The 17,340-nt window shown below is 48.1% G+C and overlaps 1 protein-coding gene across 1 annotated transcript in view; it reads right to left on the bottom strand.

The window, feature by feature from the left end:
- Nucleotides 1-1,166: 1,166 nt before the first annotated feature.
- The window catches only part of LOC144805898 (uncharacterized), a 400,916-nt gene continuing 384,742 nt past the window's right edge, over nt 1,167-17,340 (bottom strand). The window contains 6 exon segments of the mRNA XM_078672375.1: nt 1,167-1,230; nt 1,232-1,686; nt 1,688-1,891; nt 1,893-2,596; nt 2,681-3,081; nt 3,083-3,431. Of these exon segments, the coding sequence (XP_078528501.1) occupies nt 1,167-1,230; nt 1,232-1,686; nt 1,688-1,891; nt 1,893-2,596; nt 2,681-3,081; nt 3,083-3,431 (2,177 nt within the window).

Raw genomic sequence — 17,340 nt, 5'->3', positions numbered from 1 at the left:
TGTCTGTGGACAGAGCGGGTGTTGAGCAGGATGCACTTCAGGTGGGTGCTGCTGGAGTTCGGCTTGGTGGGTGCTGGTGTAGAGTGGGTCCGGTTGCAGGTGAACTTGCAGGAGTGGCAGCTGAAGGGTCCGTGGGTGCGTCTCGGTGTTGCTCGGTAGCAGCCCGGGGTTCGGCCGGTGTTGAGTGCGTTGAGTTCGGTGGCGTTGTAGGTCCGTCGGGTCGGCTTCCGTCGGTGGGGGCCAGGGGTCCTGGCACTGGGCGCGGTCCAGGCGCGGACGGGCGCAGACGGGCTTACCTTTGGCGCACCTTCGGCGCTCATTCGGTGCTCCCGCTGCGCGCGGTCGCTCTGGGGGCGTCATAAATCAGGAGCCGGGAGGGCGGGTCAGCTGGGTGGCTGGAGCGGGGCGGCCAATGGGTAGCAGGTGGGCGGGACCGCAGGGGGGCAGCGGCGGGAAAACAGCAGAGGCGGGCGGCTCTGCAGCGGATGGGTCGCTCAGGGCAAATGTAAATGTAAATGTACAGGAATTTATATAGCGCAAATCACCGAGCGGTTTCTAAGCGCTTGCTTAGGGAACCCGTCCTGGTATTCCCCTGTGAGATAAACCCGGCAGGGTATCCGCAAGGTGAAAGCCAGGCATCCAGCCGCGAGGGGCCGTTGTGGAGATGAAGCAAAATATTGCCCAGAGTTGCAGAGTGTGAACCCGTGAATCCAGTAGGCACCGGAGCGAGAATTGTCGAGTCCATGGACATTTTAGGACTCAAGACCCCGCCGAGCCGGGAATTGAACCCTGGTCCCGGGCTGACCTCTGCTTCCAGGTCTGCCTCCTCTAACCAGTGAGCCACACTTCTCCACAGGGGCAGGGCAGCGGCGGCAGGAGACGTCGGGAGCAGGAGGGGTGACCCGGCCTGGTAGAAGGCGCAGTGGTCACTCCTGAAACACGCGCTGCGGTCCCTTAAATCAGGAGCCAGGAGGGCGGGTCAGCTGGGTGGCAGGAGCGGGGCGGCCAATGGGTAGCAGGTGGGCGGGGCCGCAGGGGGGCAGCGGCGGGAAAACAGCAGAGGCGGGCGGCTCAGCGGCGGCTGGGTCGCTCAGGGCAGCGGCGGCAGGAGACGTCGGGAAGCAGGAGGGGTGACCCGGCCTGGTAGAAGGCACAGTGGTTTATGACTATTGAAGGTGTGATAACCGACTAAAGCACTTTGCACATTCACTGCACTTGAATGGTTTTTTCCGTGTGTGTTTGTTGATGTTTTTGGAGGTGTGATAACCAACTAAAGCACTTTGCACATTCACTGCACTTGAATAGTTTTGCCCGTGTGTGTATTCGCTGATGTTTTTGGAGGTTTGATGAGTGACTAAAGCACTTTGCACATTCACTGCACTTGAATGGTTTTTTACCGGTGTGTGTTCCCTGATGGTACCTTAATGTTGAAGAGTCGCGAAAACTACTGTCACATTCACTACAATAATAAGGTTTTTCCCCCGTGTGTGTTCGCTGATGACGTTTTCGGTCTGATATCTGACTAAAGCTCTTCCCACATTCATTGCACTTGAATGGTTTTTCCCCTGTGTGTATTCGCTGATGTTTTTGGAGGTTTGATAAGTGACTAAAGCACTTTGTACATTCACTGCACTTGAATGGTTTTTCCCCTGTGTGTGTTCGCTGATCATACCTTAATGCTGAAGAGTCGCGAAAAACTACTGTCACATTCACTACAATGATAGGGTTTTTCCCCTGTGTGTGTTTGCTGATGACGTTTTAGGACTAATAACTGACTAAATCTATTCCCACATTCATTGCACTTGAATGATTTTTCTACTATGTGTGTTCGCAGATGATACCTTAATGCTGAAGAGCTGCAAAAACTATTGTCACATTCACTGCACTTGAATAGGTTTTTCCCCTGTGTGTGTTCGCTGATGGCTTTGAAGGTTTGATAATTGACGAAAGCACTTTGCACATTCACTGCACTTGAATGGTTTTTCCCCTGTGTGTATTCGCTGATGTTTTTGGAGGTTTGATAGGTGACTAAAGCACTTTGCACATTCACTGCACTTGAATGTTTTTTCCCCTGTGTGTATTCGCTGATGTTGTTGGAGGTTTGATAATTGACTAAAGCACTTTGCACATTCACTGCACTTGAATGGTTTTTCCCCTGTGTGTATTCGCTGATGTTTTTTGAGGTCTGATAATTGACTAAAGCACTTTGCACATTCACTGCACTTGAATGGTTTTTCCCCTGTGTGTATTCGCTGATGTTGTTGGAGGTTTGATGAGTGACTAAAGCACTTTGCACATTCACTGCACTTGAATGGTTTTTTCCCTGTGTGTGTTCCCTGATGGTACCTTAATGTTGAAGAGTCGCGAAAACTACTGTCACATTCACTACAATAATAAGGTTTTTTCCCCGTGTGTGTTCGCTGATGACGTTTTCGGTCTGATATCTGACTAAAGCTCTTCCCACATTCATTGCACTTGAATGGTTTTTCCCCTGTGTGTATTCGCTGATGTTTTTGGAGGTTTGATAAGTGACTAAAGCACTTTCCACATTCACTGCAATGATATGGCTTTTCCCCTGTGTGTGTTTGCTGATGACGTTTTAGGATTAATAACTGACTAAATCTCTTCCCACATTCATTGCATTTGAATGATTTTTCTACTATGTGTGTTCGCAGATGATACCTTAATGCTGAAGAGCTGCAAAAACTATTGTCACATTCACTGCACTTGAATGGTTTTTCCCCTGTGTGTGTTCGCTGATGGCTTTGAAGGTTTGATGATTGACTAAAGCACTTTGCACATTCACTGCACTTGAATGGTTTTTCCCCTGTGTGTATTCGCTGATGTTTTTGGAGGTTTGATAGGTGACTAAAGCACTTTGCACATTCACTGCACTTGAATGGTTTTTCCCCTGTGTGTATTCGCTGATGTTGTTGGAGGTTTGATAAGTGACTAAAGCTCTTTGCACACTCAATGCACTTGAATGGTTTTTCTACTGTGTGTGTTCGCAGATGATACCTTAATGCTGAAGAGCTGCAAAAACTATTGTCACATTCACTGCACTTGAATGGTTTTTCCCCTGTGTATTCGCTGATGTTTTTGAAGGTTTGATAATTGACTAAAGCACTTTGCACATTCACTGCACTTGAATGGCTTTTCCCCTGTGTGTATTCGCTGATGTTTTTGGAGTTTTGATAAGTGACTAAAGCACTTTGCACATTCACTGCACTTGAATGGTTTTTCCCCTGTGTGTATTCGCTGATGTTTTTGGAGTTTTGATAAGTGACCAAAGCTCTTTACACATTCACTGCACTTGAAAGGTTTTTGTCCCGTGTGTATTCGCTGATGTTGTTGGAGGTTTGATAAGTAACTAAAGCACTTTGCACATTCACTGCAATGATATGGCTTTTCCCCCGTGTGTGTACGCTGATGTTTCTGTAGGATTGATAACTGACTAAATCTCTTGACACATTCACTGCACTTGAATGGTTTTTGTCCTGTGTACGTGTGCTGATGAAGCTTGCGTAGTGATGACAAACTATAGCTCTTGCTGCATGTGTATGATTCTTCTTTCTTGGTTAGTGTCTGTGGGTCGGGTATATATTTGTTTATATCCCATGACTGCATTTCCTGATGGGCCGACATGGCTTATTAAAGCACTTGTGTTTTTCTCACAAACTTTATATGTGTGCAGTAATTTGCACGTTTGATTTCTGTTTTAACAATAAAATGCGATAGCCACCAAATATCTGCCACATTCCTCTTATGTAGAAGGTGTCTTTGTAGGCGATTGTGCCTTTAGATTGGATTATGGCTATGCACCCTTGCGCGTAAAGATGTATCTTCCTTCTGGCCGGTGCAAATCGGGACAGTCTGTTGTATTGTAGATATAAGAACTCCTCTTTCCTTTACCCGTCAGTTGTTTGGCTCCGCTCTGTTGTGCTCTTCTCTGGTTACTGTGGTTTGGCCAGAAAGAGTTTACAATTCACCTAGAGCACGGAATGATGGCTTGTCATCATTTTATAAAACAAAGCACTGTGGTAATCACATCATACCGATCCGATGATCAAAGCTGATGCTGGACACTTGTTTATACAGGAGGGGGTTTGTTATTGTTGTTGCCTTAATTTTACTTCGATCATTTCTTTATCTTGTTGTGTGGAGGTGCACAGCTCAGACTCTTACAATCACTGAACTGCCCTTGAAGCTTCATCCGGGATCTGTCAGTTTGTGTGCAGGTTCCTCTGTCGCCGACTGCGCTGATGTTTTCCTGAATACTGTAGCTCATTATTTATGCTATTATTGAAGATTTACAGCATTCGCTTCATTATTGATGGTCATTTCACACATTCAAGGCTTGTTTTCTGTGGGATGTAAAGATATTTTAAATTACTAAATTGAAACATAATGGAATGAGAATTCACAATGTTTAACTGATTGTAACAGACATTTCAGGGGAGATTTACCAAATCTCCACAGAATGCAGCGCAGCCCTCCCCGCGAGGCTACACTGCGTGGCGCAACAGGAAGGGAACAGGAGAGCTCCATATTTTCAGAGATATGGCTCTCTCCTTTCCTTTCCCTTGCACTGGCACTGATTACAGAGGGCCTGCGCCATGCACACACCTTAGCACCAGAGCACTAGGGTGTGTGTGTCTGTGAGTCCAGCATGGGTTTTGTACAGGAAGGACACCCTTCCTGTACAAATTACTATGACTCGACACGAGGGAAAGCTTTTACCATTTTGCATACGTGTTGCACAGTGCAGCACGCATGCAAAGTCAGAAAAGGAAGGAGAAAGGAAAGCATTTCTCCTTCCTTGCACCTCGTTTTCTGGTTGCACGGGAAGGCCCTTGCACCACCCTTGGCAGGCACCCATGGCACAAAGTAATGCGAAACAATGCTATGCGCAGTGTCACATTACTTTAACGTTATTTCCAGCGCTAAACAAGTTTAGTGCAGGAAAGTAAATTAGGAAAAAAAGATTTTGCGCCATTTTGTGCCTCTTTTGTGATGTAAACAGTGCAAAATCTTAGTAAATCTTCCCCTTCTTCTTTATCGCTTTTGAAACTTAGCAAGGAATATTTCTTCATACACAGATATTTAACTAAAAGTTTGGTTGATCAGGTGACATCTTATTACATTTACAGAGTAAGGGCGCTCACGGAGAACCCAAGTGCTTGAGGTATAGCTTAAGATAGAAGCATGTGGTGAAGATTTCATTTAAACAACAATAGAGTTTAGAAAAAGAGCTGGATCAGGCTGGGTTGCAAAATTACCAGTAACTCTTCACGAAGTATAAAACAAAAGTAACTCCATTCACACACTTCTTCTCGTTCTTCCCTATTCACTTTAGATCATCTCAAATACCAACTCCTGTCTTTACCTCGCTGTTCATAAGTCACCTTTGACACTTTCAACAGCTCCCTTGGTTCAACCATTTCTGATGTATTCTAACCTGGAAGATTGGAACATTATTGTGGGTTGAGGGGGGTTTCCTATCGCCATAACATCTGTCCATCTGCCTGAAACTAGTGAAGCTTACAGGACCCGGTTCTGGCCCTGAAAGAATACTTTAAAAAGCAAGTCTTTAGTTCTTCCTAAGGTGGATAAAGTTCTGTAAGATGCACCTCCTTCCGGGGTTTTTGTGCCAAACAGAACGAGGGGTTCACTGTAAGGCCCGTCCTTTACATTATAAGCGCAGATAAGGTAAACAAATATTGATTCATATAATTTAATATTCAATGATATCAGTCATTTAGTACTTATAGAGAATGCATCACAACCAATAATATACCTGACATATCCCCGCATCAGATGTGTGCATATTACTCTGTTTACCCCCTTTTCCAACATAACATGGCATCTGGCATGACGTTGTCCTTCTGGGGCCCAGGATGACATTTTTGACCGGATGGGCATTTGGAAGAGTGGGAGGAGTTGTCAGTTATCCAAAGGTGATGCAGCATTTCTACCGTTCTATATTTCTCATATTCAAGTTTACCTAGTTTCATGGCCTTTGGCCCCCCCCTACTGCCCTCTGGCTGCACACTCTGTGGGGTTCATCAGAAGTCAGATAACTGCCTCATGCTCACAAGGCCAAGGATCTCACTTCTTCTACAACAACAACACTTATTGCAGACATAGGGCCTAGTAAGGAGTTTGTCCAACAGATTATTACCTCAAAACTAGGGGTGGGTGAAGAATTCCGCTCTGCAGAACGGAGTTTTTTTCTCAAGCGGTTCGCCAACGGTAAAGTGGCGAGCACTTGTGAGAAAATATATTGCGCTAGACCTTCTACTGGCGAGATTTCTCATTGCAGGAGGTCACAGCAGGTGGCGACCACTCGAGTGTTAAAATCTGCCATTCTCGTTGATGAAGCTACCATTCGGTTAGAATATCAATTAGATCGGCAGAAAGCAGCATCGCCCTCTGACACGACGCGTAGTGCTGTTCGTGCTGATTTTACAGTGGGGGTTAAACTCCTGGCACTAAAAGTCAGTGAGTGCAGTGCAACTAAACAAACTCTGCCACTTGTGGAAGTCTGCAGAGTGCGGCGGAGATTCCCTGGCGCTTTGTGGAGTTCTGCGGAGTAAAACTCTGCAAATTGCACCAAGGCATTATCAAAACGTGGCAGATATCCTGTCTGCCTTATTATAATTGTCACAGGATGTAATGCATTTTTAGCGGGGCGGGCAGGATACCTGTCACATTTGTGATGGAATAAACCATCTGCTGAAATCTAAATCAGGCCTTTGATGTACATTGTGTCCAGTGTGGCTAGCTGGGCTTGAAGGATCTTGCGGTTTGTGGGACTCTCACTGCTTTGAGGTCACCGCCAGGCAGACCTTCTGTCAGCTGTGCCCTGTGCAGATCTTCCTTCCAGGCAGGACCTCAGTCAGCTGCGCCTTGGGCAGATCTTCCTTTCAGGCTGCGGCTTCTGTCAGCTGTGTCTTGTGCAGATCTTCCTTTCAGGCTGCGGCTTCTGCCCGCCGTGCCTTGTGCAGATCTTACTTCCAGGCAGGGGCTCCTTTCAGCTGTGCCCTGTGCAGGTCTTCCTTCCAGGCAGGAATTCTGTCAGCTGAGTTTTGTGCAGATCTTCATTTCAGTCAGGACCTCTGTCAGCTGCGCCTCGTGTAGATCTGCTTTCCTCAATGATCAGTTCAAAGGTTAGGAGAGGTAGAACTGGTCCAGGTCATCTTCTTTATTACAGTTCTACTGGTCAAGCCACAGACCTCGTGCTCGGAGAGGACGGAGAGTCTGGATTTTCTGAGCTCCGTGGAACAGGAATACAGTTCTACCGCATACAGCACATACTACAAGACTCCAAGAGTCAACGCTACAAGTGCTGCTCCAAGGTTTAATTCAACCACTGTATCTGAACATGCCTTGGCAAATGCCAACTAGAGAATAAACATCCTGCCTGCACCAGCAGAGTGCAGGAAGCTTTTCAAGAATATCGAGGTACCTTGACTTTCTCTGTCTGTCGTAACTGAAGATGTTAAACCTTGGTAACATCAATCCCCTTTGGACAAGGTCCTCCATTTTGCTATCAGAATGTAACTCATCCTGCGCAGTCACAAACCCTCAAGTCCGTGTTGCATGAAGCTGGGTGGTTCTCACCCAAAAGAAGGCCCTCGCACAAATTGCTGACATTTTCTTACACCCCCTGGACAGCCGTGGCAACACACAGACTTACTACACCCCCTCAGGGATCACCCGTCCATCTGCCAGGATCAAGACTCAGATCTTTCAACCTTCTCTGTTACCGTCTCTGGATCGGCCCGTCTCTGGGATTCGTGGAAGCTCCACACTCTGAGCTCAGAGTTGCCTAGTAAAACCATCTCATGAGAGTGGAAGAAAAGAACATTAAGTGACACGCTCTGCACAGAAGTGTAAATAAATCTACTATTATCGTTCCATGTACCGTTGTCCTACTGCCGTTGTTTTGACATGGATGTTTTGCCGTCTATCACAGCAGCTTCTTCGTTTAAAATCTTACTCAGTTTGTTTTGCATCATACCTACTTACCTATGTACTGTTTCTGACCCTACGACATCTCTGGCTGACATGCTGTGCTGTCTGTTGCTACATAAATAGGAAGTAGATTGCTACTGCAGGGAGAGTGCAGTGTCCTATCAGTCAGATGCACTTGATTGGGATAAAAGGCACCATGTTTGTTAGAAAAGCTGCAACTATTAGAATAATAATATACCAAAAGCAGCACATATAATGCAATAACAGACCAGGTACTAGAAAAATGTGACGAAAACAATGCAATAACACAGGCTAGGCACTAGGAAAACATGACGCAAACAATGCAATAACACAGGCCAGGCACGAGGAGAATCTGATGTAAGCACTGCAATAACACAGGCCAGGCACGAGGAGAATCTGATGTAAACAATGCAATAACACAGGCCAGGCACTAGGAGAATCTGATGCAAACAATGCAATAACACAGGCCAGGCACGAGGAGAATTTGATGCAAACAATGCAATAACACAGGCCAGGCACAAGGAGAATCTGATGTAAACACTGCAATAACACATGGCCAGGCACGAGGAGAATCTGATGTAAACAATGCAATAACACAGGCCAGGCGTTGGGAGAATCTGACGCAAACAATGCAGGAGAGGAGGTGTGGCGGGAGAGTTGGCCATAGAGCACTATGGCGGAGAAGGACACAGCAGCTACGCGTGGAGGCAGGACTACATTGGGACGCGGAGGCCCATCTAGACCCTAATCGGCTCCCCCAGCCTCCAGAGTGAACGGTTGGAAGTGCTGCCAGCAGTGTTGAGGCGCGTAGGGGTGCGACATCTGGGTCTACACAGTGTGGGAAGCTGATCGCCTCTCCTCACGGGCACTGAGGCGCCCAGGGGCACTGAGGCGCCCAGGGGCCCTGCACTGCTGCCTTTGAGAGTATCCTAGCAGAGACTGAAGAGGGTCTAGAACAGGGGTCTCCAACCTTTTGTGTAGTGAGAGCTACTTCTGGTCAGTGAAAATCGTCGTGAGCTACTAAACCCCAAGCAACTTGCGCATTTTTCCGAGCGACCTCCCCCGCCCAGTTTAATGGACGTTTTGCCTATTACTTCAGAGCCCATGGGCCCCATACTGTGGTTTCCAAACAATAACACTGAAAGAAACAACTTTTTTCCCTTTTTTACATGTGCACTGCCTTCTGCAGCATAGTGAGACAAAAAGCTAAAGCACAAGCCACAACAGTGACACAACAAAAGCACAAGCCGTGCAAGCGGAGGCCGATGCTTGTCGGAATGGGACAGAAAATAGGCTCTGGCACCAAATTAAAAGCAGCCCCATAAGCCGGGTCTGGTGGCTCACTGCACTAAAGCAGCCACTGCAGGGGCCTGTGCTTGACCTCATGGTGACAGGTTTAAATCCCAGCGGGTCCACTCATCCTTTCATCCATTTGAGGTCGATATAATGAATAGCCTTGAGTTGGGTAACAATAAACATCTGTTATTCAGCCCCAGGACACCTTCGGGTAATCGTGCGCTTTGCAACTAGACCTGTTACGTTATTAAATATAGGGCAGGCAAATAAAATAGCTAAAAAAAAGTGGCAGAGATTCCTTCACAGCACTGAAGTCTACTCTACGCCCCTTGAGTCCCTTCCATCAGTAGGACCAGCACATGCCTCAGTATGGCTAGAATAGTGTGATTCCCAGACCAGGATGGAGAAGACGAGGAACGTACAAATGGGATCCACCATTTTATACTCTGGCTTGAAGTAGATAACGTAAGAAGCCACCAGTACCCCAACGCTCTGGACCAGGTCCCCCACAACATGAATGAAGGCAGCTCGCACACTGGTGCTCTGCTCCTTCTCGGGGGTGGTCTTGTGCGAATGTTTATGTGATCCTTCTGTAGGGCCATTGTAGGAAGGTAGATCCCCGACTATGGTTGCCCCCAACGGGAAACAACCTTTACAACGCAACTTTTACAACGCACTACCATTACAACGAAACTTTTACAACGCAAAAACTTTTACAACGCATACCATTACAACGCATGTTTTTACAACGCAAGTACTTTTACAACGCATGCCATTACAACGTAAGTATTGGTAAGTATATAATTATATTTTATATGGTTTTTTTTTAAGTTTTCAGTTTTTGGGTAAAGGGGTATTTTTAGGGTTCAGGGTCAGTTTTCAGTTTTTGGGTAAAGGGGTATTTTTAGGGTTCAGGGTCAGTTTTCAGTTTTTGGGTAAAGGGGTATTTTTAGGGTTCAGGGTCAGTTTTCAGTTTTTGGGTAAAGGGGTATTTTTAAGGTTCAGGGTCAGTTTTCAGTTTTTGGGTAAAGGGCTATTTTTAGGGTTCAGGGTCAGTTTTCAGTTTTTGGGTAAAGGGGTATTTTTAGGGTTCAGGGTCAGTTTTCAGTTTTTGGGTAAAGGGGTATTTTTAGGGGTCAGGGTCAGTTTTGGGTTTTTGGGGTACAGGGGTATTTTTAGGGTTCAGGGACAGTTTGGGGTTTTTGAGGTACAGGGGTATTTTTAGGGTTCAGGGACAGTTTTGGGTTTTTGGGGTACAGGGGTATTTTTAGGGTTCTGGGTTAATTTGGGTTTTTTGGGGGTACAGGGGTACAGGGTAAAACAAAATTTACTTAATTAAATTAAATTAAATTATATTAATTACAATTAATTTAAAATAAAAAAATATTATATACTTACCAATACTTACATTGTAATGGCATGCGTTGTAAAAGTACTTGCGTTGTAAAAACATGCGTTGTAATGGTATGCGTTGTAAAAGTATGCGTTGTAACGTCATACATCCCCCCAACTTTTTGGCTGGTGTTTTGCTGGTTTTCTGACTTAGTTGACCTGGGGCCCTGCTATTCAGGACCCCAGGCCCACTGCTCTCTCTGTTAAAATGGATTCCATGTACCCTAGGTACATATCTGATTGGATACTCAGTCCCCTTATCAGTCCCTGTACAGTATAGCTTAGGTATCCAGGGCATAGGGGTACCCAGGGCCTACCAGGGGCTGAAGCATGTATTATGCCACCCCTGGCTGGCCATCCAAAACTGACACAACAGGCTGCTTGACAGCTGGGAGCAAGGTGGTGTAATAACCCTTTGCTTTAGATATAGTATACCTATATCTAATCTTAAAATGGGCACACAGATCTCCTATCAGTCACTCCTATGGCAGGCCTTAACAATCCTGGAGGCAGAGTGCTTGGAATCGTGTGAGATAGTGCTCTGGCATGAGCTGAGCCTGTCTGCGGCTTTCGGGATCTATCCCTTAGCCGTTTCCATGATAGCGTCAGACCATATACTCTTAAGTGCCTTATAATCCTCGCGGTTATGGTAACTTTGGCCTGACATTATCTAAACATGTCCTGTAAGGTGTCATACGCTTTGGAATACTACCCCCTCGCCAGTTCTGGCGACGGGGGTAGCATTCCACCCCTCTAGAGGGAGAAGACATGTTGGTAGCTGTAACCCCGGTTAAAGTTGAACACAGCCTCAGCTCCACAAAATGGATGAGGTGTGGCGCCGCGGCCAGGGCGACTGCCAGGGCGACTGACGCCGGAATCTGGGGACCACGGTTCGATCCCCAGCTCCGGCGGCAGGTTAGCCCAGCACCATGTGACTCTGGGCAATAGCTCGCTTAATCTTCCCGACGGCCCCCAGCACCTAGAGACCCTTACGGGTGATTGTGCGCTTTACAAATGTGGACTTTATGCTGCCGCCGAGACACAAGTCTGCCCTCCTGCTGCTGGGAGTCCTTCCAGCGAGGGAGGCCTGGACAAAGGGTTTCCTGTCAGGGGCGGTGCCAGCACAATCCCAGACAGGGTTTTGTGTATCCCAGGTAGGCAGGGCTGAGAGGAAGGTGACTGCAAGTGGCACCCCGGTGCTCACTGTGCATATGCCGGCTCAAACCAGTTCCAGGGGCACACCAGCCCCTGAGCTGGGGAGAGACCGGGCAAAGGAGAGGGGTGTAACCACCCCCCTCCTAGTCCCACCCATAGGGCAGGACTTAGTCGCGTGCCAGCCCCTTTCCTTAGGATAAAGGTAGGAGCAGGCCCCTTCCCAAATTAGATCATCTTTGAATCCTGAAACTACTTTCCACGACAGGAACTCTCGACTTCTTCTCAAGATTTCTCCCTTGTGACTAAGGAGTAGTCACCCTGCATCAGCAGGCACCAACTAAGTATCTTGCGGTTTGCTGCCCGTCCTTCCTCCAGAACCAGACCGACCAGCACGACGAGACCCGGACTCCCTGCCATCTCTGACCCCTACCTGCCTCTACAGCACAGCTGAGAACCGTGGGTGCGACGAGACCAGAGGAATCGGCTATCATCAGAACCTGCATGACACTGATCCAGCACGACCGCCGAGGGACCCTCGAGTGGGTGCACTGGGGTAAGAGAAGCCCCAACCCCAAGCAGCACAAGCACCGAAGTCCAGCCCCCCAGCATCCACCAGATCTGCGTGGGGCCCTTTTGCCTCTGTGTCGCTTGCCACGTTGTCCGGTCACTTGCCCGTTGGCTAGTGACCCTCCAGACGATGACCTACGTTTATTTCACTGCTGGTCTAGCTCCTCTAGACTGGCCCTTGTCTCCTCTTGAAGGGGAACTTCCTCGGACCCTCCTGGTCCACTCCAGACGCCATTTTGTGTCACCACGTGGGCTTGCCTTAGCCAAGGCTTGTTGCCTCCTTCAACGGATACAGCATCGCCAGCAGCAGACATCCGACGTGGGACAGCTCGCAGACCTCCAGCCTGGTCGACATCCACGCCCTGGTCCGTGCAGCAGCAGAATCCAGTGTCACCTCTTCGCCTGGCTGAGTGACCTCGTCCGGTGCCATCCTGGTGCCCACCTAATCACTGGCTAGTGATTCAGAACTTGGTCTCCTCTGCTTACAGGTATCCTTCTTCACTGATCCGTCCTTGGGTCAGCCCGGAACATCTTCACTGGTCGCCTGCCAGCAACTTTTACTTCAGGCTCCTGGTTCGTCAACGAGGGTTTCCGACGACACTTGAACCCTATGCAGCCGCAGCCCCTGGGTTAGGTAAACCGAGTACCACGGTGCTCCAGCGTAGAACAACTCTCTAAGTGTCTAGATCCACTTTCGTTTTTGACCTACCTAGTCGGGTTCGCCCGAGAACACTAACTTTTGCTTTTACTAGCCTCCATAGACTTTGTCCCGCATTACGCGTGAGAGTGCACACTCTGCACCCGATCTCCCTAGGCCTCCTGCTCGTAATCTGAAGGTTCAGTAGTATAGTCCTAGCGATCCCAAAGCCTCTGAGAATAGTTACTTACCTGCTAGTAATTCGCATTCCACTTTTGTAGTATATGGTTTTTCGTGCCCCTCGGGCATTTGTGTAAATTGTGCAACTTGAAGTATTTTCTTAAGAGTTTTGTATTGTGCTTAGCTCCCTGACTCATAAAGAGTTCAGGGTAGTCTTGTTATTAATAAATATACTTTATTTTCATAACAACTTGTGTGGTGTCCTTTCACTTGGTGTTCAAGGGGTAAATGTGATGTGTGGTACTGAAAATCCGAACTCGTGTAACCATCCCTGTCTTAAGAATAAAACTTCGTTGTAATACGACGAATTTAGTGTCAAAAGACCGAGAATGGCGAGTACAGTATGTACCAGCATTTTCGTCGCATTCAGGTGATGATTTCACCTCGAAATCATCATTGACATCCTGAACCCTTGGCTTCCATTTTGTATATAGCCGCCATTTGGTGTGTTGCCCTTTACATAGGCCTTAATCCAGCTGAATTCGATTCTAGAAGGACACGTACACCTTAATCGACTTTCCTATGACCTGTACAAGTTGGAACCATTGCCTCAGGCCGAACTCGTTAGGTCAGTTCCCCTCCCAGTGGCCGAGCAAGATAGCAACAAGGCTCAACAAGCCATAAAACCATTTCAGCGCGCACACCTGCCATATCTCGCTCACATCTATCTCCACTCTTTTCACTTCACTTACTTTATGATGGGGAGGTGCCCGTTTTTATTGGGGTCCAGCAATATCTGATGAAATGTTAGGCCTTGCCGAGTGATTTGTTGTGGGCAGCACGACGTGAAATATGTACATGTCATCATGACTCTGTTTTTTCTTGTAACCAATAACTGTAAATAACATACTACAAATTCGAAGAATGTTTGCCTGAAGCTAGAAACTCTGTATAAGAAGAGAAGCTTGACTTTGTGAATTCGAGCAGTCTCCGGAGAATATACTCCCCGTGTGGTGTATTTCTAGGACACTTGCTACCTTGGTTGCAGCCAATAAATCGATCTTTGACTTCACCTAGAAGACTCTGAGTTTCTGCGGTCTGGATCAGGAAAGAACCCGAGGTCTCTGGGTGTACCCCTGCACCGCTGGGTTACCGGTTCAGTGCCGGTTCTTAAAAACCCAGTACCTCAGATGGTAAAACAACTGGCTTAACACGCCCTCTAGAGTTTAGCCTAAAGACTGCTCTTGTCCATGCTACTAGGATAGCTGGTCTATCAGGTTGACTTACAACCAATCATCAATAAGGGTTTTTTGGTATGATACAAAGTGATCACTAGAATAGTGAGCACTATAGATCAGGCCAACTTCTCACAGCCATGACTATGACCATGCCCGGTCTGATGCAGGATAAAACCCACCATTACAATGTTAACTGTTCATAATGGGGAGGTGATCAGTATATTATTCCCTGCCCACTCTCACCACGTGCTTCTGGTGCCCTCTCCCTGCCCGGCTCCATGCCCATGCTATCGCCCCCTGCACCCTGTCCCCTATTTCTGCTCTCTGCCCTCCCCTGCTCTCACTCCGTGCTTTCGGTACCCCCTGCCTGTCCGGCTCTGTGCCTCAGCACCCTGCCTCTGTCCCCCTCCCTACTCACTGCATACCCATGGCTAAGGCCCCTGCACCCTGCCCTGCTCACCACTGTCCTCTATCGCTGCACTCCCCCCTGTCCCTTGTTCTGTCCAACATGTCTGCCTTTCTGCCACATCTCCCTGTCCCAACCCTCTAGAACGAGGCGAATGACGGGCCAGATTAAAAAGTTGCGGTGGCTCTGACTGTAACCCATGTGATCCACAAAGTTACAAGCTCCCCTGAGGGACAAGGCACGCTGTATCTGTGTGGTCGCCTGCGGTGCTCGCCACATTTCTGCGGAAAGGCTTACCACGGGGTGGGACCTGCGGCGACCCCAGCACTTGGACACTAAGGCCCTGACTATATCCCCTGCGATAGGGGGACACACAGCGACAACAAGATGGGACAGACGGACCGGAACCAGCCTAAGCTGACATTTGACCCGAAGAGGCCCAAGACTGGCGAGGCCACACCGGGAGGAGGGCCCGGAGAGTTGGAACCAATGGAAGAGCCCCCGCAGCAGGATATCCGCAGCCTTTTGCTCGCCATGGAGAAGAGCCTGCAGGGGGGGGGGGATTGCATCCTTGGGATCCAAGATGGACGCGCTCGCCTATCGAATGGACCGCATGGCGGAGAGGCTCGATAAACAGGCGGAACGAATAGACATGTCCAAACGTCGCCTGACGGAAGTAGAAGAGGCACAAACGACCCTAGACTCGGAACACAAACAGCTGGGTAGAGTGATCCAGATTTTACAGGACAAGACGGAGGATTTAGAGGCCCACTCTTGGAGATGCAATCTCCGTAGTACGGGTCTCCCGGAAACCACACAAACCGGGAATATAGAGGTGTTTGTGGAAAGCCTACTGAAGAAGCTACTAGGGGACACAGCCTTCTCTGGAATGTTTGTGGTTGAGAGGGCCCACCGATCTCTGGGCTGGAGGCTGAAACCTGGGGTGCCTCATAGACCTATAATTGCGAAGTTTCTAAATTACCGGGACCGTGACGTGGAGCTGAAGCTCGCCAGAGAGAAACAGCCGCTACATTACGGGGGGTCGGTGATCTCATTATTCCCGGATTTTACGGCAAAAGTTCAGGAAGCAAGGATGCAGTTTGTACCGATGAAACGACAGCTGCGTGAGTTGGGAACTGACTCTGCGATGCTGTACCCCGCGAAGCTGCAGGTCAACAGGCAGGGGAAGTCTATGATTTTCACTGACCCTAAGGCGCTCTAGAATGCCCTCAGAGAATGGCGCAAGGACACGCGGTCCTCCCTGAACAGAGAGCTACAGGACGAAGCAGCGGGAGGCCCCCTGGATGAACAGGACTAACTAAGATGCACAGCTGCGGGTGGCTGAGTATGTGTTCTGACTATTGGGCGTACCGGGGCGGTGGTGCCAAAGAGTAGGTGGAATGATCTGACCCTTGTGTGGAAAAGTAAATTTTGCCATGTTGTATGTGCCTACGTGTTCCCCATCTTCTGTTATATGTGCATGATCGATATGCATGTATTCCCCTCTGATCGATTAAAGACGCAATTACAGTTGTGTCCATCTCTAGTATGCCAGTTTCCAGTCTTCGTGAAAACAACGAATATTAGGCCTATGTAAACCTACGTTGCCACATTTTACAGTGTGCACGTTAATTCATTGAATTGTCCCCGTTTCTAGGCCTCAATAGGGCTCGGACTCAGATTCAGCTCCTGTCTTCTGAACCCTCTCCGAGGAGCGATACAGCCCCCAACTGTATCCCTGACCCTTCGCTTACTTCATGCCTCGCAGTGCCCGGCCCGGCCTGGCTCTGCCTCCCAGTCTGCCAAGAGTATGGTATGCTTCCAGTTATCAGTCCAGCCCTCCTTCTCTGCATTCCTAAGCTACTGAATCGCATCAATAGTTTCCGTCATGGTCTAGCCTTTATGTCTCTATGTAAGAGAAATACTGTATTAATATTCATAGAATATTGCTCGCACACAATACATGTAGAATTATGCATGCACCAGTCTTAGTATCAAGTAGCCTTTGCCCTGATAACTTTTGGATTCTATCAACATGTACTCTAAACACCAGATACCAGATATGCCCTGGGTACATGTCGCTCTGACACTCCAGACTTTAGTCTCCTCTTCTAGCGCAGAAGTCATAGCCCCCAGTTCTCCCTGGTAACACGTCATTGCCCATTTGCGCGCACCACTAGGTTAGAGGTCCCAGCTGCTCAGGTAGCCCCCTCCATGTTTCCGCCCAGTTTATGACACTTCTGTTACGTTTACATCACATGTCTATGTATACGCCCTGTACACGCCTTCTTGTTACATCATTTTGCCCTTATCTTTCGCGACTGCTACGAAACCACGCCTACTGCTACGCCTACTGTATTGAATGCTATTGTAAATGAAATGTATATATATCATGTACTGTTAATATGATACAGCGATTCCTGCCATTTTCCCTGGCCCCCGGCAGCTGCCATCCTATTCCCATGCAGGCT

This window comes from Lissotriton helveticus, assembly GCF_964261635.1.
Source record: "Lissotriton helveticus chromosome 1_1 unlocalized genomic scaffold, aLisHel1.1 SUPER_1_unloc_31, whole genome shotgun sequence".
Taxonomy (NCBI): Eukaryota; Metazoa; Chordata; class Amphibia; order Caudata; family Salamandridae; genus Lissotriton; species Lissotriton helveticus.
Note: the sequence above shows the minus strand (reverse complement) of the source record. Positions and strands in the feature narration are given on the sequence as shown.